Genomic DNA, 22,111 nt, shown 5'->3' on the forward strand with positions numbered 1-22,111 from the left:
GGAGGCTATTCGATTAATGAAGCCGATGAAGCACTCCTCGTATTTCCTGACCGAAATCCGAGCAAAATTTAGTACTTTATCTAACTGCTCCTATAATTTCACCTTAGTTTGGGTCCCATCTCATTGCTCAATTGCGGATAATGAAAAAGCGGACTCGCTAGCTAAGGTGGGCGCTATTTTTGATCGACAAATCGCCGAATCGGTTAATTATTCTTGAACGCAGTTTTAGGATATGAGGAAGAAATATAATCATTTGGTCACAGATACACACACAGATACACAAACACATCATGACATTCGACAAGAGAACATCCAGACATTAAAATTGACGTACGAATGAGAAGAAGACATAGACAAAGACAGACCAGCGATTACCGAGCCATAAAGATTTTCAAGAAGATTATGATTAATCAAGATCGTGAATCCGGTGTTTAATTGGTCACCATAGACTAATCCGTCCGGCATCGTAGTCACTTGAAATTTTTTCTCATCAACCCCAATATTGCAATCCTATGGGGACAAAAAAAACGGATAGATCTGAGGATTTAATAGTTAGTGTCATCTTGTGTTCCCCCAAGTTGTTAGCTGCCCATCGGTGTACCGATGTAGTTCGAGATCAAGAGCACATTGCTCTCCAAACCTTGTGTTCTCAATCCCTACCCTGCCATCCATTTGTTACAATTTGTTACCCTTAGCCTCGAGATAGCCGCGAGTAATCGGCCCCCGCTTTACAAATGTTAGTTTTAAGAAATTTTGTAATCTAAACAATGAATATCGGCTCCGCAAAGCTACGGCAAATGAGACTGGAAAAATAAACGCATTATAAAAAAGACTAAAATTGCACAAAAATGTAATATATCAGAACATGCTTTGATAAGCAATTTGTATATAATAGATTAGGTGTTGTTGGATCGTTGAGTTTCGTTCGGATCCTCCTCAGAAAAAGACGCTATTTATCCTTTTTTTAAGCTGCAAAGCATATTCATTTAAATCCATTTTTTAAAATTATTATTGTAGTTCTTACGTTAAAGTATCCAAAGTATTATCCAACAAAAAACAAATTAAATAAACGTGATTTGATTAACTTGTGAGCATTATACCACAGACAAAATTATACGTTTTACTTGGAAACGGGACCTTGTCATGACGTTTACTCCCAAGTGCGCTGCCATCGTGTTGACATAAGCTGTCAGGCAGAGGCGAGATCTTCCAATGCCGAGGGAACCAACTGCGACCGAGGAGTAGATGTGGCAGTGCTGCCAGTGTCCGCAACACTCCCCGACCCCGGTCCGCTTCCGGCTCAGTTTTACTCTTTGGTTGCACATCCAGCACAGCAATCTTACACACAGGACGGCGAAGAACTCCATTGGTTGTCTGTACGACAGCTTGTCGCACGCGGCCATCACGTCCTGTTACCACCGAAATGATGCGACCTCGTTACGTACGTTTTTATCCACCACGACTACTAGATCAGCCACTTCCGGAGCCTTCGCCTCTTCCAACCATTTTGTCCGCCTCGAGATGCTTTGCAAGTATTCTTTTGTTCACCTCTTCCACAAATAACAAATTGCACAAAAAAGTGATACCTATATCAGAACATGCTTTGATAAGCAATTTGTATATAGTAGATTACTGCCGTTATACGCATAACTGTTCCATGTTATATGCAATCCTTCTGTACCGTGGGACTCTTATGCGTATAACGGTAGATTAGGTGTATATAGTAGTTGTAGGTTAGTTGTAGTTGTAAATAGTAGTTATAAGTAGTATCCTTTTTTTTCAATTTAAAACAAACCAATCCCACCAAGCTGGTCATTCTCTAAAACAGGCCTGTAACTAATAATCATTGAAATTTCAAAAGAGCTAAAGTTGAAAAGACGCATCTGTGTCACTTGATAACTTACTTTGTAACCCACACAAATACACGAAATAGAGATCATTTAAAGTTATATTAGTTCAGAATTTGTACAACCATCAACGGAATGAGTGTTTTATTGGTTACTCACATCACCTCGACTCACCCCTCTTCTTAGTTATTTCAGTTATGTGCTGGCGGAGACAAGGACGGGAGCCAATTTGACCCGTCACTTGCGGGAGCCTATCGAGCATGACTGTTTCTTTTCAGATCAATGTGGTGGAAATATTGTGATCGTGACGATAATTAAATCGAACAAAAATGAAATGGTTATTTATCGTTTCTGAATGATAATTTTAAGTTTTACACGAAAAACATCGACGCGAGTAAATGAAAAATAATATAGGGGAAAAGTTGGCTTCGGCAATACCTTAACCTATTATCGTCAGGGGGTAAACAACGTCCTTGAGAGCTCAATTTTGGCATGTGGATACATTGTGTTTCAGAGCAACTATTGGCCAAATTTGAGTGCTCTAGGACTTTGTTTACCCCCTGACGATAATAGGTTAAGGTATTGCCGAAGCCAACTTTTCCCCTACCTACTTTTAGAAATTTGGTCTGTGATATTTATAACAAATGTGAAACGTATATTTTATCTTTTAGTGTTTTTATTTGGCGCAGTTTATTGCATTATAATAACGTCCGAGGAAATATCTCTCCTCAAGTATCCGTTTTCGCTTCTCACAAGCATTAACAGTATGATGTTTGCTGCCGCATACCATACATCCCGTTTTCGCCATTTTGTTGATTTTAAAAGACCGCCAAATAGTACATTCGTTTTCCGCATGTCCTTTCTTCAAGCAAATGCGACATGTTAGTTGTTTCTTATAGGAAGAACATATATGTCCTTGTACCTGTGTACATCGACCACATGTATTACAGTGCTTGTAGTTTGGTTTTACACACCAGTTACATTTGGTACAATGGTGGTAAGTTGCACCGTTTTTCGACGCACATTTTCCACACTTAAAGCAATGCTGGTTAGTTTTATGTACACTTTTATGGCATTCTGAGCACCATTTGTAGCCCTCTTTAGATGGCAGATGAAATGTATCCAATGGTATATTGGTAAAAATACGGACAGGTGATCCATTTTTCAAACTTTTTTCGCCGTTGTGATAAGTACGGTGATTAGTGTAATTGACTTGATAGTCTGACATTTCCATGGAAGGCAATTCATTTTGTATGTAGGTCTCCATAAAATATGGAAAGATCCAAAACGATGGTAAAATTTGCTGAGTAAATTGGTTGATGACATTGTATAGCTGATTTATTCTACGAATAGTGTTCGCGAGCAGCTCTGTTCGGCAGCCGAACGGTGGATCAGTGAAGATACAGATCTGATCGGTTGAACTGAAAACAATATAACATGATTTGAATATCAAGTGTGTATCATATTTAATACCTACCCATTTGTCATTAAAAAATTGTTAAAAATGCTTTCTGCTCTTTTTCGATTGAAAAAGAAGTGATTGAACATATTGTAATGTAAATAGAAAGATTCATCATAGAACCAATGAAAGCGATTGTCAATGTCCAATAATAAAGACTGGATATCAGTCCTCGAAAGCAGATGCTCATGAAGTCTTGGAGCTCCCATACAAATAACTTTTGTTATTTTAAGTTCTTTAAGAATGGTTTCCAGGCATGTCAATGTAGAATCACTGAAAAAATATTGTGCTTCGTTCCCATCCATGCTTAACGGTGCCAGAAATCGTGTGGGTTGTCGTAAAATATCATCTGAGAGTTTATCAAACAATTTATGATTTTCGTGACCTTTTAATCTGGATTTCAACAGCAGCTGTTGGCACTGTATACAGTATACTTTTAGAGAAACGGGTTCGTTGCGAATCTGGAAATATTTAAAGGGATAAAACAAGGTTAAACAGTTTTTGTAAGGCATGTGGTTTATTTGTTTGTATTTTAGATGTGGGCACATTAAGGGCTAACTGCTAAATCATACTTTCGAAAATCATTCATTTTTCAAACGTTAGTTATTTCATATTGAATCGGATTTTTGTACACTTGATATCAGGCTATTCAACAGTGGTAATGATAATTCATTATCATGTGTCGGTTTTTAGTGAATTGACCTAAAGTGTAATTTAGCGGTAGTGAATTAGTGATTTAATCGCTAAATCACATCCTAATTTGATGAACTTGAAATTAAAAAAATCAATAAAATTTTACCACTGGGTAATAACCACACAACTGTTCAAACATTCGTTTCAATCTGAAATTATTAACATATGAAAACATAATGATTAATTTTCCCGAAGTATGATTTAGCAGTTAGCGGTTTTAGTGCCCACCTCTTGGTATTAATTGATTTATTTATTTATGTGAAAGTTGATTGCTACCCGACTAGAAATTGTAATGTAGCAGCAGACACCTTAAAAAAAAACAATAAATTTTAACGTGTATTGCCGTACCCTTAATGTATGCAGACTTCAGTGTGTCCATACAATTTTTCGTAGTTTATGAACAGCCCCTAAGGTCAGTTAACTGACTGGTGGGAAACGGGAGCTTTAGCAATGATTATTATGTACGCATTTGTATGATGTTATCTAACAACAATGGTGTGTAGTATTTACACGATCATGTTTCTACTTCTAATGTGTTGTATTATCGTTCCAGTAAAAATCGAAAAACCCCACACGTGACAATGCGTCAGAATGGTTCATCGATTGCGAAGTGAAGTGCTTCTCAAACTGAAGCGATACATTTATCAATTTTTCAACGTTATCGTAACGTAAACTTCATATTATCACACCCAAAACCCATTCACCACACAAAATCAAATAAATAAAATAATAAAATAATCAGACATAAACGAGAATATGGGTGTACAGCTATCCCCTGAAGAACGCGTTACCACTTAGTTGCACCCACCGCTTTTTCTCGGCAGGGTTTCAACCAGTCGGTCTGATTTTTTGCATGTGAGTAGGGTCAATGGAGAACTAGTCACTCGCAGAAAATCAGAGTGGTGGGTGCAACTCAGTGGGTAACGCGTTCTTCGGGGGAAAGCTGTATCTAAAACATTAGAAAACATCTACATTTGAAAACATCCGAACAACGTTTACTTTAAACGTTTTGTACATCTAAAAACATCACCGAACATACATATAAAAACATCCGAACAACGTTTTGTACATCCGAAAACATCTTTAAAACGTTTGATTCTAATGTCAAAGCTTGAAATTCTTGACGTCAGAGCGACATTAGAATAGCAAAATTTTGTTCCAAAATTTCTGATGTATACACCATGTTACCTTGCATAAATACAACAAAATCATAATGTTTTCTAATGTTTGACATCACGAATACATTTGATTTCGATGCTGATGTAGACATCAAAATCAAACGTTGGGCTAATGTAAATTTTTATTAGGGTAATTTCGCTAGAAAAACGCTATATAAATATATTACCGTAGAACCCGTTAATTTGCATAGCTAAAGTAGGAATTAAACAGCGCTCATATATTTTGTTTTATTTCAAAATTTGACGACTACATCAACATGACAAATGTCTGAAGTTTTATAAATCGATTTATTAAAGAAATGAGAAATATTAATAAGCAGTTACCATTATCTCAGGAAATTATACTGCTTTCAAATTCAAATTAGTATGCTACCAAATCTTCCTGACATATTTACTAGCGCAAGACTTACCTCATCATACTTTTCCGTAAAATTGTCTCTTTCAGCTTCATTGTGCAGGATTCCGTTTTGAAAAGCTCCAATTTTGCTAGCTGTTACTTTAAATGGGCATTTCCCATCGCGGCTTGCAGTACAAGCGTAGTATTTTTCAATAGTAACATTATTTAGATCGGTTTTACGAAACAGCACCGTTGGACCATGATGGCAGCATGGATTGTCTTGTAAACCATCTACGATTACTTCCATTCTTGCTGTGGGTAAGTACACAAATAAAGCATTATTGTTTTGTAACCCATAGACTACTCATGTTGTTTTTTTAATTTAACTAAGCTTACCCATAGTTTTTGTATCCTTTCTTATATGTATTTACTAAAATCTATCTGAACCTATCTGATTAGAATGACATTAATGCCGTTTTTGTTTTTGCAATTAGGTTTTGCACCGTCGGGGTTAACCTCAATCTGATGACAGTTCAGTGGTACTGTTTACGTGGACTTAGTCGTTTTTTTCCTTGGGTAGATTTTCTCGATTATTTTTCAGACTGCAGTGAGATGTAAACCACACTTCTGCATTGTCCACGAGCAACATCCTTTCACTGCACTGTTCCTCGACAATTTTCAAGTTAAAATTCAGAAACCTTAGAAATTTTTTTCGAAAAAACGACTAAGTGCTTGTAAGCAGTACCACTGAACTGTCAAAAAGGTTCAGCCGTTTAACACTGAGTTCATTTGTGACGTCACGCTGCAGAACCGTCGGGGTTAACCTCAATCTGATGACAGTTCAGTGGTACTGTTTACGTGGACTTAGTCGATTTTTTCTTGGGTGGATTTTCTCGATAATTTTTCAGACTGCAGTGAGATGTAAACAGCATTTCTGCAATGTTCACGAGCAACATCCTTGCAACGCGCTGTTCCTCGACAATTTTCAAGTTAAAATTCAGAAACTTTAGAATTTTTTTTTCGAAAAAACGACATTTGTGACGTCACGCTGCAGCAGCGTTGCCAGAATGTTTTAAAGCTTATCGGTATCAAAGGTTTTAAAAAAACGGTATTTATCGGTATTTTCTATTTCAATTAATTTTATATTTTTGCCGTTTTTGAAAGCGAAAATTTTAACTTTTGGACTATGATCGGATAATTCCGGAAGAAAATTCCGGGGAATGCTTGAATTAGCTTCTGGAGGAAGCTGAAAACAACATCCAGAGAAAGAGGAACGAAGCTCTCTTGGAGGAAATTTGAGGAAAGTTCTGAAAGAAGTCGGAAAAGCATCCGCGGAACTTCCAATACATAAAATGAGAAACTTCTGGCGAAAATTCAAAGAAACTTTCAGAAAAAATTCGGATTTCTCATCCAAAGGAAGACAGAAAAGTTTTGGAAATCGGAAATAAATTCCAAAAGTAGCCATTTCTAGGGGAAGCCAGAAGAAACTCGGAAAAACCTTCCAAAAGAAGTAAAAAAACCAACTGGACAAAATTCCAGAACTAGACGAATGAAATTTCTGGGAGAAGTTTAATTGAACTTCCTGGAGCAAACGGAAGAAACTTCCTAAGGTAGATTGGAAAAAAAAATTCTGGAGAAAGGCGAAAGCCAGAGCGCTTACAGAACAGCCGAAAGAAACAAGGACATACTCCTGGAAGAAAGAGCTCTTGGGGAATGTTCTAATGATCCAGAAAATTTTCCAAATGGTCATTAAATATCCCTGAAGACCCCGCAATGCCCCTGAAGTTTTTGGAACATTCCTGAAATGTACTTAGGAATATTCCATATTTCCTCGGGATGTTTTGGAGTGCTCTGATCATCTTTGAAATACTTGGAACTTCCCTGATTATAATGAGACTACCGGAATATCTGTAATCAACTTTGAAGGTCTTTAGACTTTCTTTTAGATTACGAAATTTCTTTAGTGCTCTCACAATTTTCTTGAATTTATTGTAACATCAGCATTGAAGTTCCTGATCTTCCCGATTTTTCTAATTTTTAAAAGTGATCAACACTGCCATTTAAAAGCACGAAACTTCCCATAAAATGTTCTCACAATGTCTTAATGTTCGTGTGACTTCGCTTATGTTTCTTAAATTTGCATGAGCCCTTCGGAACATTGCTGTAGTTTTCGGAAATTGCCTGAGTTTCTCAGAACTCCTTTAAAATTTACGATTTCCTTGAAATTTATTGATCTGATCTAATTGTCCTGATGTTCTCGGAGCTTCCTAAAGTTTAATTAATTCTCCTGAAACTAATGGAAGTGTTCTGAAAACCATTAAATTTTCCAGAAGTTCTTTAAACTTGTGAAGTATCCAAAATATTTATGAAGTTTCCTTAAGTTCACTGGTGTTCGCTTTACCGGATTTTATAATATTAACAGAAGTTATTAAAACATTCTTTAACTTATCGAAACTCACTCAAAAGTCTGGAAGAAAATCCAGGAAGTTAAATAATGTTTAAAAAGTATTTCCCGATCCCCCCGAAATTACCAGAAAGAGCCATCGACTGTTTACCGATTCACGGAATGCAAAAACGGTGAGGAAATTGAAACATTAATCGAAAGAGTTTCCATACGACATTTTTGAAGATGATTTTTTTTTTAATTTTAAAGACAAAAAATTTGAGATATTCAAAAAGATACAAGTCTCACACAATAATTTTCTCCGAAATTCTTAGCGCAGGCAGGCAATAATCATTTTGTTTATTTTAAATCGGTATAAATCGGTATAACACCTCAAAAATCGGTATTCTGAGGAACCTTATCTGTATATCGGTATCTAGTTCGGAAATCGGTATAAATACCGATAAATCGGTATATCTGGCAACGCTGCGCTGCAGAACCTAATTAGGTTCTGCAGCGTGACGTCACAAATGAACTCAGTGTTAATCGGCTGAACCTTTTTGACAGTTCAGTGGTACTGTTTACAAGCACTTAGTCGTTTTTTCGAAAAAAAAATTCTAAAATTTCCGAATTTTAACTTGAAAATTGTCGAGGAATAGCGCATTGCAAGGATGTTGCTCGTGAACATTGCAGAAATGTGGTTTACATCTCACTGAAGTCTGAAAAATTATCGAGAAAATCCACCCAAGAAAAAATCGACTAATAGTACGTTCAGACTACAGAGTTATAACATGTTATAGCGCTATCTTGATGGTGGTTTCTGTGTTGCAATTATTTGACAACCGTTATAACATGTTATAACTCTCCAGTCTGGACAGCGTTTAAGTCCACGTAAACAGTACCACCACAAACGAAGTGACAGACGGAGCGGCTCGAAATTTGGTTTGACGCACTTACATTTGAAATTTTCGAGTGTACCTCACGGCAACACTATCTACTCATATGTACTAGCTTAAAGTAGTTGATGCTATTAGGTTCTGCAGCGTGACGTCACGAATGAACTCAGTGTTAATCGGCTGAACCTTTTTGACAGTTCAGTGGTACTGTTTACGAGCACTTAGTCGTTTTTTTCGAAAAAAAAATTCTAAAATTTCCGAATTTTAACTTGAAAATTGTCGAGGAACAGCGCATTGCAAGGATGTTGCTCGTGAACATTGCAGAAATGTGGTTTACATCTCACTGCAGTCTGAAAAATTATCGAGAAAATCCACCCAAGAAAAAATCGGCTAAGTCCACGTAAACAGTACCACTAAACTGTCATCAGATTGAGGTTAACCCCGACGGTGCAAAACCTAATTGGGGCACCGCCTGTTATCTCTTTTTCTCTAACGAAAATTGAAAGGGAGAGCCTGTTGTCAAACTGCATGTCACTATGTTGTGTTCATTGTTATCTGCACTTCTTTTGTATAATGAAAGACCTTAGGCCAAAATGATTAGGAGTAAACACATCGGGTTAATATTTGCTTACAAATAAACGATGTTGAGCTGTCAATGACTCGCGCTTTTTGGCGGCAATTGTTGCTAAAGATTTCATCAGTCGGTGCTCCTAACCAAAGCCATGGTCATTCGCGACCGAGAAGATATCGTTGTTGGACGCCAAACAGGACCCGCCCGTAAAAAAATCCAATAAAAATACAATGATTTGGAATGGAGATTTTTGTTGATTATCATAAAATCAAAACGAAAATCATGGTATATGAGAAATGTACAGTAAAAAAGGGGGGTTGTTAAGCATCTTAACAATAAAAAACAAACTGATTTTTCTCGAACAAATATGATATCATCAAATTAATTTTCATTGAGAATTGTATCTTTTAAAACGAAATTTATTTTTTCACCCGTCCAATAATTTAACAATAAATTTATAATGTGCCCGAAATTCAACCGTAAAAATCATTGTAATTTCGTTATTTTATTATAATTATTTTATTTTTCGGGTGGCCATACTCGGTATGCATTTGCTCCTCCGTAGAGGAACTGAAAGCTTTCGACGAGGGCGATCTGAAGAAGGAAAATTTACTCCAAAATCATGCCGAAATCCATCGAATCGATCGACGTGCTGAAGGTGAGATGGTGAGAATGAAGGAGGATCGGATGAAACCAATTTTGTTCAATTTATTATTTATTTCGGCTAAAGATGCTGTATGTCACGCGTTTGAGCATGATTGCGGTACGATGGTGCGATGCTCTATTCTGGACCGGGCTACTAGACGTGGCAAAACTAGTAATTATACCTGCTACGTGTACCTTGTTACCTGAAGACGAGGAGGGAATCTTCGGATTCATGGAGGAGGACATCAGAAATGAGGAAGCTCGTATCCGAGGACAAAAGTGTTACATCTGCAAGGAACGGTATGCAAACGTTTGGTGTTGCGCGAAGAAGTGCTTCCGTTCATTCCATACGCTTTGTGGGATGCAGAATGAGTGCCTGTCGCATTACGTGGAAACGTTCCAGTCGTGGTGCGATAAGCACGTAGCGCTGGTGGATAAGGTGAAACACTCCGAGACCGAAGCCTGTGGGATTTGCTACGATGATATGGGACCGTACAGGAAGCTGGAATCGATTCGTGACCCGTGCTGTCAGAATGGCTGGTTCCATCGGAGCTACGTGGCACAGTTTGCCCAATCGGCGAGGTACTTTTTCAATTGCCCTTTGTGCAACAAGGACGACTTTAGTCTGCAGATCCATCAGCGTGGCATTTATATTCCGGAAAATTAAGCGAAGCGGCGGAGGTGGGTGAATCGGTATTTGAATACTGAATATTTTATTTTAATTGTTCGAGGGATGCCTCGTGGGAGCTGGAACCGAATGTATTCAACGATCAGTTGGAACGTCCTTCGGAGTGTGACGCTGAAGAGTGTCGCTGTCGGTATGGGCGAGATTACGACGATTGCAAGCGTTGGGATCTGATCCTTTGTGCAACGTGCGGTTCGACTTGTCGCCAAGATCAGTGCATGGAGGTTCCCTCGAAGAACTATGTTTTCACCTTTTGTAGTCCGATTGTCCGAAAGACGCCGGAAGCGGTTTTGAAGCTAGCCGAGGCTTCCCGAAGAGTGGAAGCAGCAAGATGGGGGAAGCCGGTAACGATAGCAGAGAGGGGAGTTCTAGGGGCCGATCTAGTGGCAGACGTCAGATTGAATCGGATGATTCAGATTCTGAAGAGTCAGTTGCATTGACGACCAAACGCAAATCTCAGAAAAGACGAACCGCAATAGACAGTGACGACAGCGATTCCGATCTGGTTTCTACACGAAAGAAACCAACGTCGAAATGACGGCTGTCCACGTCTTCATCTAGTTCTTCCTCGTTCGTTTCTTCGAAGCGAAGAAATCAGTCTGGAGGAACTGGTCAAGAAGATTCCACTGCCACGAGGAACTTCCGTCGAAAAATTACTTCGAGTCAAACCGGTCGTAAGGCTCGAGAAGCTCAGCTCGGAAAAGATCAAATCGTTGACTTCTTCGGAGAATGAAGACGAAGCATCCTCCGCCGGATCGTCGACCGTGTTCGATTTCAAGTATCGTGTGAAGTTAAACAAAAAGCAGGGCCGAAAATCGATGGTAGAATTGCAGCCGATCAAACAGGTCATCCGCTCCGACACGAACACGCTAACGGATGCCTCGGTGGAGATCGTGCGTCCCAAGACGCCTGCCCAGAAATCTTTTAGAAAGCAGTTCAAACTGAAGCTTTTTGGGTCGAAAACCGTCCCACGAAAACGTTCCACCAGCGAGTCTGATCCGGAGTACGTTACAGCGAAGAAAAGTTGATTTAATTTTAATGACGAACTTGCAGAATTTTCGAGCACTAGTGCACTAAGCAGGTCTTTCCCACGGCGCAATAGATTACTGCCAACGATGCCACCTCAAGCGGAAATGCGATTCGAGACCGGGTTGACGTTGATGCTCAAAAGCGAGAAAATGTTCCGGATTTCTCTACCCATGCGAATGTCAGCTGGTATCACACTGCTTACAGGTACTGAGGGAGAACCTTCCAAAACTTCTAGTGTTTGGACTGGTGGTATGGCACAAAGAATGCACAATGCACCACGAACCGACGGAGAATCGTATGTGCTGTGATCAATGTGATTGGTGAGGCAGAAGGAAACAAGCCAGCACTTGCATTATCACGACGTTCTTATGCATAATCTAGTGTGACGAAACGTTGGATCATGCGTAAGAACACCGTGAGAACGACAGAGTCGACTACATTCCTTCTGCCGCACCTATAGTAACGCACACGGCTCCCGCGCTGACTGTTCCTTACTTTCTCACTCTAATCAAAATTTCCTTCGATGAGTGAGAAAACAGCACCCCGTCAACACGAGCAAGGACACGAGTTGCCAGATCATTGCACACAAAACCAACTTGAATTAATTCAAAACAAAAATACTAGCGAACCTGGCGGTGAGGGGTGGAAGGTGGACTAAAATTCTATTACAGAGAACCACATTATTTTAATTCATTTCTTCGGAGAAAGTCGTCTGTAACTTCGTTTGTGGTACCACTAAACTGTCATCAGATTGAGGTTAACCCCGACGGTGCAAAACCTAATGCATTAGGTTTAACCTCAATCTGATGACAGCTCACTGGTACTGTTTACGTGGACTTAGTCGATTTCAGATTGCAGTGAGATGTTAACCACACTTTTGCAATGTCCACGAGTTACATCCTTTCACCACGCATTTTCTCGACAATTTTCAAGTTAAAATTCGGAAATTTTAAAATATATTGTTTTCGAAAAAAAACGACTAAGTGCTTGTAAACAGTACCACTGAACTGTCAAAAAGGTTCAGCCGATTAACACTGAGTTCATTTGTGACGTCACGCTGCAGTACCTAATTCTAAAGCCCTACAGTAAAAGTATGGACGACTGTCACCACAAAACTGAAAAAAGCTGTTCCAATCGAGCAAAACGGTATGCATCAAGCGCTCGATCAAGCGTTTCTTAATTTGAATCTTAACAAACGTTAAAAAAGCATGCAGGACAAAATATGTATTTACAATTATGTTATAAAACGACGTCTAGAAAGTACTCGTGCTGATAGAACACTTGGTGGTAATCGCGACAGGTGATGGTCATCACGAAGAATACCAGGAACACATGATCCGGTTCTGGACACTGCCATACATTGGAATGTGTGTATACCTGGGGTGTGGAGTTGTTCACTAATCGGCTAATGTATGAAATTTCACCAGTTTTTTTGGTACTTTCAACATACTTTTCAATTTTAATGTATGATAATTAACTTTAATCGAGTTCTTTTTCAAAGAGCATTGATAGCAAAGACTTTAATCTTTCATTTGGTATGTTGAAATCAGAAAACTACATTAAGATTAAAAAAATATAGCTAACCAAAGTTGGCAATACAAAAAAACATAAAATGTTGAATAACTCACTTAGCAGTCATTTCCGACCCTATGTTTCATGGGGATTTTTTCATAACTTTAGGAGCCCTATCTACCCTAAAAATATGTAAAACCCGGAACCAAACACCCTGTATATATATAACGCAATATCAGATGGCCGTACAGATACGTTCCGACTATAACTGATATGACGTAATATTGATCTTTCTGACGTTTATAACACGCACACTTGCGTAATACTACTATTTTAAAGTGCGAGGTGTGTTATCCTCACTTTCGCTCCAGCCAAAAATATGGTTTGTTATTGTTATCCTCACTTTCGCGCCATCAATACGCTTGCACATAAAATGGACTATTGACGCTATTGACCAATGCACGGAATGAACTGCATGAACAAATTTGACGTTTGAGCGGCGCCGTGTTTACTAAAAATGAACACATGAATAATACTCGCGTAACATTTAAAAATGGCCTATCAACTTATGTACACAAAACTTGTTAGACATTTTTCGCGCGAACCAAAGTAAGCCCATGTAAACCAACAACACCATCGGGTAGGGTGAATTCTCCCCTTTCCGATAGTGGTTTGGTTTGCGTGGGTGTTCTTCGGCTCGTGAGAAAAGGGCCTAACAACTAACAAGTTGTTTATAAAAGTTGATAGGACCTTTTCTAAAGTTACGCGAACATTACATCATGTGTTCATTTTTAGTAAACACGGCACCGCTCAAAAGTCAATTTTTTTCGTGAGTTCATTCCGTGCATTGGTCAATAGGTTATCTCGAGGGGGACGACTCTATCTACGCTGCAGGAAAGATTGTGTTGTGTTGTGGCTAGCTGCTCGCACGCTGCGTAGATAGAAAGAAGATTGATGACGATTCTGAAGATTTCCTGCAAAAAGATGATGCGCGATGCAAGTAGATGCGAGAAATGCAAGAAGATTTTTCGAAGATTGATTTGCTAGTGTGAGATTTTTTGAGTATCTAAAATTGAGATTTAGATGTGTCGCACCCCTCGGATCGCAAGAATGAGTACTGACACACTGGCCCTAATAGGAGTATATCTAAGTAGCTGTTATGCTCCGCCCAGGTGGTTTATCGAGCAGTTCTCGCAGATAGTGTCACTGCGGTACTTGTCGGCCTAAGACCTAAGACCTAAGGTGGTCATTGCGGGCGACTTTAACGCATGGGCGGTGGAGTGGGGCAGCCACCACACCAACCAGAGAGGATGCATCCTACTGGAGGCAATGGCTAAACTGGACGTTGTACTAGCCAACACCGGCTCGGTCAGTACCTACAGAAGGAATGGTGCAGAATCCGTCATTGATATGACGTACTGCCGAGGGGGACGACTCTATCTACGATGCAGAAAAGATTGTGTTTTGCTGTGGCTAGCTGCATGCACGCTGAGTAGATAGAAAGAAGATTGATGACGATTCTGAAGATTTCCTGCAAAAAGATGATGCGCGATGCGCGAAGATTTTTCGAAGGTTGATTCGCTAGTGTGAGATTGGTTGAGCATCTAAACTTGAGATTTAGATGTGTCGCCCCCCTCGCGTACTGCAGCCCGTGTTTGGAGGGCAACCTACACTGGAGGGTCATATGATGGTTACATTCAGAGAATCCTTCCTGCGCTCGAGGCTGGTGGACGTCGTTCTTTGATGAAGAGGTCTTCGGCGAAGCACTGCGGCGGGAGCGAATAACAGGGCGTCTTGCCTCCATGCGAGAAGGAGGATGCAACGAGCTCGTACGACTGAATCTCGAGAGGAACGCCGCGTTGCTCTTCGAGCGGCTAAGGCGGCCCTCAATAAAGAGATCGCCAGACGCAAGCGTGCGTGCTTTGACAGCTTATGCCCAAGCGCCAACACGAACCCATGGGGGATGCCTACAAAGTGGTCATGGCCAAAACCCGTGGCGTGGCGGCACCCCCGGGAGATGCTAGGGACGTAGACTGCTGGCTGCGGATCCCAGTCGTGGATCAGGGAGAAGTGTCCAGAGTGACGAACAGAGAACTGAGCGATATTGCCAAGTCGCTGGTGGTGGGCAAGGCCCCGGGCCCAGAGGGGCCGGGCGGCCGTTGTGGAAAATCCATACATGTTCCGTTCTGTTTTTCAGACCTGTCTGGACGTAGGCATCTTCCCAGATGTGTGGAAGCGGCAGAGGCTGGTGCTGCTCCCGAAGCCAGGAAAACCCCCTGGGGACCCATCAGCATACAGGCCCATTTGTTTACCGGACACCACGGGTAAACTGCTTAAGAGGGTCATCCTCAACAGGTTGTCGGCTTACACTGAAGGTGACATCCGCGACGTCATCCAGACGGCAGAGGTGGTCCACCGGAAACGAAGGGGTATTCGTTACTGCGCTTTAGAAACCCTAAACGTGAAGAACTCGTTCAACAGCGCGTGCTGGGGGGCGATAGCCCGCTTGCTACACCAGCTCCAAATTCCCGGAGGGCTGTACAAGATTCTGGAAAGCTACTATGGCGAAAAATGCGTTAGAGTCACCGCAGAAGTGCCACAAGGCTCCATCCTGGGCCCGGTGTTATGGAACGTCATGTACGATGGAGTGTTGAGGATAAAATTCCGAGTAGGCGTGAAAATTGTAGGTTTTGCCAACGATGTCACGCTGGTAGTCTACGGGGAATCCCTCGAGGAGGTAGAGCCGACAGCGGCTCACTCCGTCAAGCTTGTGGAGGAATGGATGAGATCCAGGATACTGGAGCTTGCCCATCACAAGACGGAAGTGGTCGTAGTCAACAATCGCATGTCGGTGCAGCATGCGACGTTGACAGTCGGCGAGAGCACAATTAGGTCTGTACGCTCTCTGAAACTCTTGAGGGTTATGCTCGATGATAAGCTCAGTTTCGGCTGCCACGTCCAGTTCGCCTGCAAGAGAGCGTCTACGGTTGTGGGGGCATTATCCCCAGGCCAGTGACAAGGCCTATACCTGGGCTCAAATAATTTATTTTGCTGTGCTGGGCCCGCTGTCACTATATAACATGTTGCCTACGCGCCTGTCACTGGGCGGATTATCCCGCATGATGTCAAACAGCTCGGCAGTGAATGCAAGTAAGCGCAGGCTCCTCGCTGGGGTCGTAGTGTCTATCCTCAGATACGGCGGCCCTGCGTGGGCTGCGGTACTGGATATTGACTGTCACAGGCGGAAATGAGAGAGTACACACAGGCTAATGTGCTTGAGGGTGGCCAGTGCATACCGCACCATCTCGAGGGAGGCCGTCTGTGTCATAGCAGGGATTATGCCAATCGGCCTCATCATTAAGGAGGACGTGGTGTGCTATGACGCGAAGACCGCTAGAGGGGTGCGCAACAACGCGTGAGCAGTGTCAATTGCGAGAGTGGGAAAACTCCACAAAGGGGAGGTGGACCTACCGCTTGATACCTTCCGTATCAAGCTGGGTCAACAGGTGCCACGGGGAAGTAAACATCCACCTGACACAATTCCTGTCAGGCCATGGCTGCTTTAGGAGTTACTTGCATAGGTTCGGACATGCAAGTACTCCCACCTGCCCCGCGTGTGCTGGCGTCGAAGAGACTGCGGAACACGTTATGTTCGCCTATCCCCGATTCGAGCCAGTAATGAGCGTTATGCTAGCGATATGCGGAGCGGATAACAGTCCGGATAACATCGTCCCTAGGATGTGTGGTACCACCGAGAACTGAAGCGCGGTTGTGACTGTGGTCACCCACATAGTTTCAGAACTACAACGACAGTGGCGTGCCAAGCAGCAGTTGCCTATCGCCCGACTAGAGAAGCGCCATAGCGCTATAGCAGCCCCTCCCACGAAGTAAAGCCTTCGGGCGGTTCCGGGGAGGTCAAGGGTCAAGCGCACAGGGTAAGGTTTAGTGGGTCGGGAGTGCAATTCTCCCATCCCCACACCCTGAGTTGTTTTTCAGGTGTAGCCTTATGTTGACTCACTTTTGAGTAAACGGGGAGAGTTTTTCTTTTGATTTTTATGCAAGGAAATGGAAATTGTCTGCTTCGGATTCATTCTACCGGAGCAGAAAATGGTTTAACACCGTTTCCCTAATTCCTACTTACCTGAAAGCATTTCAGCCGGTTTTGAGCAACATTTCTTATGACGTTTCCTCCGACATGACTGCCATTTTTTCTAAGTTCAGAATTTTGCTGACTCAGTGGCTTTTACTCAGTTTGACATTTCTCGTTTACTCAGTTTTTGACAACTCGATTCATCGAACGAAAGTGAGTACGATCGACTCACCCGGTGAGTAAGCTGAAGTTAGCGTGTACACAGAAAAGGAACACCAGGGACCACTACGAGTAACCGGTTTTCTGCAAATACAAAATCGTTTTTTAAGCTTAACGTATTATATCCCTATGGTGGATATAGTTGGTGTGAAATAATAATATTAAAATAAATATATAAAAACTTGAGAGTTGAGTCAAGTAATGATACACTCCATTTGAGTTCAACTAAATTAGCGTGAAGCATGACAGATGTGAGGGGAAATACTGGCAAAGCAAGCAGTGCTGGATAAACGAGGAGACAATTTGGAGGGTATAAATATGAGCTATGTAAGCTCGTTGATGACATTCTTGTAACTAACTTTAGCAGCGAAGGACATCAGCAGCAGCAGCAGTAGCAGGAGCAGAAGCAGCAGCAGCAGAAGCAGCAGCAGTAACAACATCAGCAGCAGCAGTAATGGAAGCGGAGCAGCATCACTGATTTGTGAAGCTGTTGTACCTGATTAAAGGGATGCTGTTTGTTCAGACATGGCTGAGACTGGAAACCTCGGTCAGGTCACGACACCCACCACAGTCTACACTGTATCAAGTCCGCAGCTGGAAGACCTCTCGAGATGATGTCAGCGGGATTCTCTCGTCCTACTACGTGGTTCCACTCGCAGTTCTCCGTCTTCTGCTGGATTTTGGATACCCGGTTTCCGACAAAGATGGACCAGGTAGATGGTGTAGCCTTGAGCCAGCTCAAAACGGTGGTTGAATCTACCCAGAAATACGCCTTAGATGTGATTCGCAGGGCTTCGGAGACCTTCTGGTAGAGCTCAGCAGACAGAAGTGCCCCACAAAGCGCGGAATGCTTTGCTGTTTGAGTGGAGACACCTTCGAGCGAGACGTTAATAGAGCGACCTTGACTTCTCCGGACTCATTAGATGATCTGATGTAGGCACACGATCCATATGCAGCTAATGAGGCGTCCGAGAAGAAGTGCAGCTCCACAGAAGTAGCATTTGGGAGTATGACGAATCGATCAATTCGTAGAGCGTTCAGGCGGGGAAGTTCGGTGTAGTATTCGACCCAACGTTTCTTCATCTGCTCCGGTAGTTCTTTGTCCCACTCGTACTACTTTCCGCTGTCATCTTTCAATCCCCAAAATGCTTGCATGAAGGTCTTCACGATGACTACGACCGGACCCACCAAACCAAGTGGGTCAAACAGTTTGGCGATGCAGGAAAGTGCGCTTCGTTTCATAACGACTGTTGAGGACTTGGTTGTCGCTTCAGGACGTATTCAGACGTATATCAGAACAGGGTTCCCAGTGTAGACCCAGTGTCTTGATGGCCTGATCCTTGTCGAAATCCATCGAAGGCTGCAAGGCACGGTTGTTTTCGGGAACTCCTTTTAGAACTGCAGGGTAATTGCTCGCTCATTTTCGTAGCTGCATTCCAGCTGAGTTGAACATGGCATCCATTTGCTCCCGTAGTTCGATTGCTTCGGTGACTGTCTGTGCGCCCGAAAAGAAATCGTCGACATAAAAATCCTCACAGGTTTCTTTCGCTGCAAGGGGATATCTCTCCTTCTCATCCTCCGCTAGCTTCTTCAGTACTCGAGTGGCTAGATACGGAGCTGAAGCGGTGCCGTAGGTTACGGTCTTCAATTTTTAGATGCGGATCGGTTCTGATAGCGAAGGACGCCAGAATATCAAATGAAATCGGCAGTCTCTGGGAAACAAAACCATTTGCCGGTACATTTTGGCGACGTCAGCAATCATCATGATAGGATGCAGGCGAGATCGCATCGTTATGGACCGCAAATCTTCTTGAACAATTGGACCCATGTGGTGGATATAGTTGGTGTGAAATAATAATATTAAAATAAATATATAAAAACTTGAGAGTTGAGTCAAGTAATGATACACTCCATTTGAGTTCAACTAAATTAGCGTGAAGCATGACAGATGTGAGGGGCAATACTGGCAAAGCAAGCAGTGCTGGATAAACGAGGAGACAATTTGGAAATTATAAATAAATGCTATGTAAGCTCGTTGACGACATTCTTGTAACTAACTTTAGCAGCGAAGGACATCAGCAGCAGCAGCAGTAGCAGGAGCAGAAGCAGCAGCAGCAGAAGCAGCAGCAGTAACAACATCAGCAGCAGCAGTAATGGAAGCGGAGCAGCATCACTGATTTGTGAAGCTGTTGTACCTGATTAAAGGGATGCTGTTTGTTCAGACATGGCTGAGGCTGGAAACCTCGGTCAGGTCACGACAATGGCGCAGTTGGTAGATTGCTAGGTGCTAGCTACAATTTAGTGAAAAAGTAGGTATAGTGGAATAAAAACTACTCTCCGACGAAAGGGCGGAGTAGTAGAAATGTTTCCCGTTAGGCTCCAAAGGAGTAGGCCGGGAGATAAGACCGAGTAAAGAAAAAATCCCGTCGGAAGGGCGGTGGATTGGAAAACGTCTCCGGTAGGCTCTCTGACAGAATGGGCAGTCGAGTAGGCCGGCAGACTAAAAAAAAATAGATTGATAATAATGAAAATCTTCCTGGTAGGCTCCCTGACGAAAAGGCAGTGGAGTAGGCCGGGAGATTAAAAAAAATAGATTGATAATGAAAATGTTCCCGGTAGGCTTCCTGACGGAAGGACAGTAGAGTAAGCCGGGAGATTTATAAAATAAAAACTAACCCTCTTTATGCAGGGGAGATGATGTCTTCGGTAGGCTCCCTGATATCATAAGCAGTGGAGTAGGCCGGTGGACGATAGCAAATCAAACATGAACAATAAATTTTCCCTGATTGGAAGAATTGGGAGGTGAAAATAAAAACAAACTTCTCATAATTAGCGCAGTGAAAGTCCGGTAGGCATCCTGATGGAAGTAGGCCGTTACATCGGAACATAGAATGTTGATGGCAATGTTGATGATGAAGTGTGATCATGACAATGTTGATGATAATGATTGTGATAGCTACGTTGAAATTGACGACAATTTTACAGTTAATGTAAAAAAAATTGAGTTGAAGTTTATGAAAATGTTAAAGTGCAGAGTTGAAGCACAAACGAAGTGACAGACGACTTACTGGCGAAGAAATCCATTTAAATAATGTGGTTCACTGTAATAGAATTTTCTTAGAAGCTTGTGCCATCATCCACCAGATGGGTTAGTTTTTTGTTTTGATTTGAACAAAGTTGATTTTGTGTACAATGATTCTTTGACAGTGTGCAAAGAGTGCGTATCATTTTGTCATTTTTTTAGGCATTTCATTTTTGAGTAGAGTGAAAGAGATAGAACCAAAATATTCTAGTACATTTGGTGAAAATGCTAGTTCAATCCAATAGTTGTGTTGCCATGTGGTACAATCCAGTAGTAGTGGTGTTGCCATGTGGTACACTGAAAAATTGCAATAGAAGGTTAGTCACCAAAGTTTTCGAGCCGCTCCGTCTGTCACTTCGTTTGTGGTTGAAGCTAATATCGATATTGAAAGTGATCATTATTTTGATGGCAAAATTTAAGTTTTTTGATATTGAAATTAACGATGAAAGTAGAGATATATTTTAAAGTCGACAGATTAATTGAAAATGGTGCTAATGTTGGAGTTTTGGCAACGTTGAAGTAAAGATAGTGATTTTTTTAATATGTTGTCGAGGTTAAAGTTGACGGCTTTGTTGATGTGGTCATTCTAAAGTTGAAGTTAATTTCAATGTTAAAGATGGTAGCCATAATGATGATTAGGTTAATAAAAATAGAATGAGGGAATAATAGCAACCGATGGAAACTAACAAGTAACAATTTTGGTTTTATGAGTGTTCTGTAAACAATCGTGCAGACTTATAGAATGCTATAAAACCTCTATAAAGCTTGCAATGTTACTTGGGCGAAGAGAATACCAGAGCTGAGGCAAAAAAAGTTGAGCACGTTTCTTCGGAACCTTCTGGTCTTAGAGTTACCTCTATGATAATAGTGAATGATAGAATTGAGCGTGAGGGTTTAGTTGTCAATACACAACTCAAACGTGATGATGAGCGGACATGAAGTGACATTTTTGACTAACTAAAACTCAAAGCTACTGTAGCTGATATCCGATAAAGTTGTGGAATCGATTGAGCTAAATGTCGAAAACAAAACAAATGAGAACGGATGAGGGGCTAGTGATTTGTAAAATGATGTTGAAGTTGGTGGTTTTATATACGTTTATTGCAATGTTAAAGTTGATGAGGATGTGGCAATTGAAATGTATGTTCAAAAATACGGATAAATTTAAAAAAAATTATAGTGTTGAAAATGATAGTGTTGTTGAAGTTAAACAATAGGAATGAATGGTAACATTGAATTTGATAAAGATTTAAAAGATGTTGGCAATATTGAAGATGACGGTAATTGTGAAAATTGAATTGTAGTTGATGAATTGATTGACCTGGTTAATGCAAACGAAGTTATATTGAAGGGCATATTAGCATTGTGAACCATATGAAAAAAAAATCCATCCGCTATCACAGAGTTCTACTACAGCTGTCAAAGTTCCAGTGTACTGTATATTAAAAAAATTAACATAGTGTGCATTGACAAATTTAAAGTATT

The 22,111-nt window shown here is 41.3% G+C and overlaps 2 protein-coding genes and 1 pseudogene across 2 annotated transcripts; 2 read left to right on the forward strand and 1 right to left on the reverse strand.

The window, feature by feature from the left end:
- Positions 1–2,523: 2,523 nt before the first annotated feature.
- Positions 2,524–5,994, reverse strand: LOC135712164 (rRNA N6-adenosine-methyltransferase ZCCHC4). Its single transcript, XM_065235129.1, has 4 exons — positions 5,911–5,994; positions 5,588–5,826; positions 3,325–3,767; positions 2,524–3,268 (listed from the first exon to the last, which is right to left on the reverse strand). The coding sequence occupies exons 1-4, from the start codon at positions 5,912–5,914 to the stop codon at positions 2,524–2,526; spliced, it is 1,431 nt and encodes a 476-aa protein (XP_065091201.1). The 5' UTR covers positions 5,915–5,994.
- A 3,992-nt stretch (positions 5,995–9,986) lies between these two features.
- On the forward strand, positions 9,987–10,676 carry LOC135712152 (G2/M phase-specific E3 ubiquitin-protein ligase-like). The gene is made up of 2 exons (XM_065235119.1): positions 9,987–10,022; positions 10,095–10,676. The coding sequence occupies exons 1-2, from the start codon at positions 9,987–9,989 to the stop codon at positions 10,674–10,676; spliced, it is 618 nt and encodes a 205-aa protein (XP_065091191.1).
- On the forward strand, positions 10,211–11,722 carry LOC135712153 (DNA topoisomerase 1-like; annotated as a pseudogene).
- The last annotated feature ends 10,389 nt before the right edge of the window (positions 11,723–22,111 follow it).

Source organism: Ochlerotatus camptorhynchus, unplaced genomic scaffold (assembly GCF_037179485.1).
Source record: "Ochlerotatus camptorhynchus isolate MF236.1 unplaced genomic scaffold, CSIRO-AGI_Acam_v1.1 ptg000459l, whole genome shotgun sequence".
NCBI lineage: Eukaryota > Metazoa > Arthropoda > Insecta > Diptera > Culicidae > Ochlerotatus > Ochlerotatus camptorhynchus.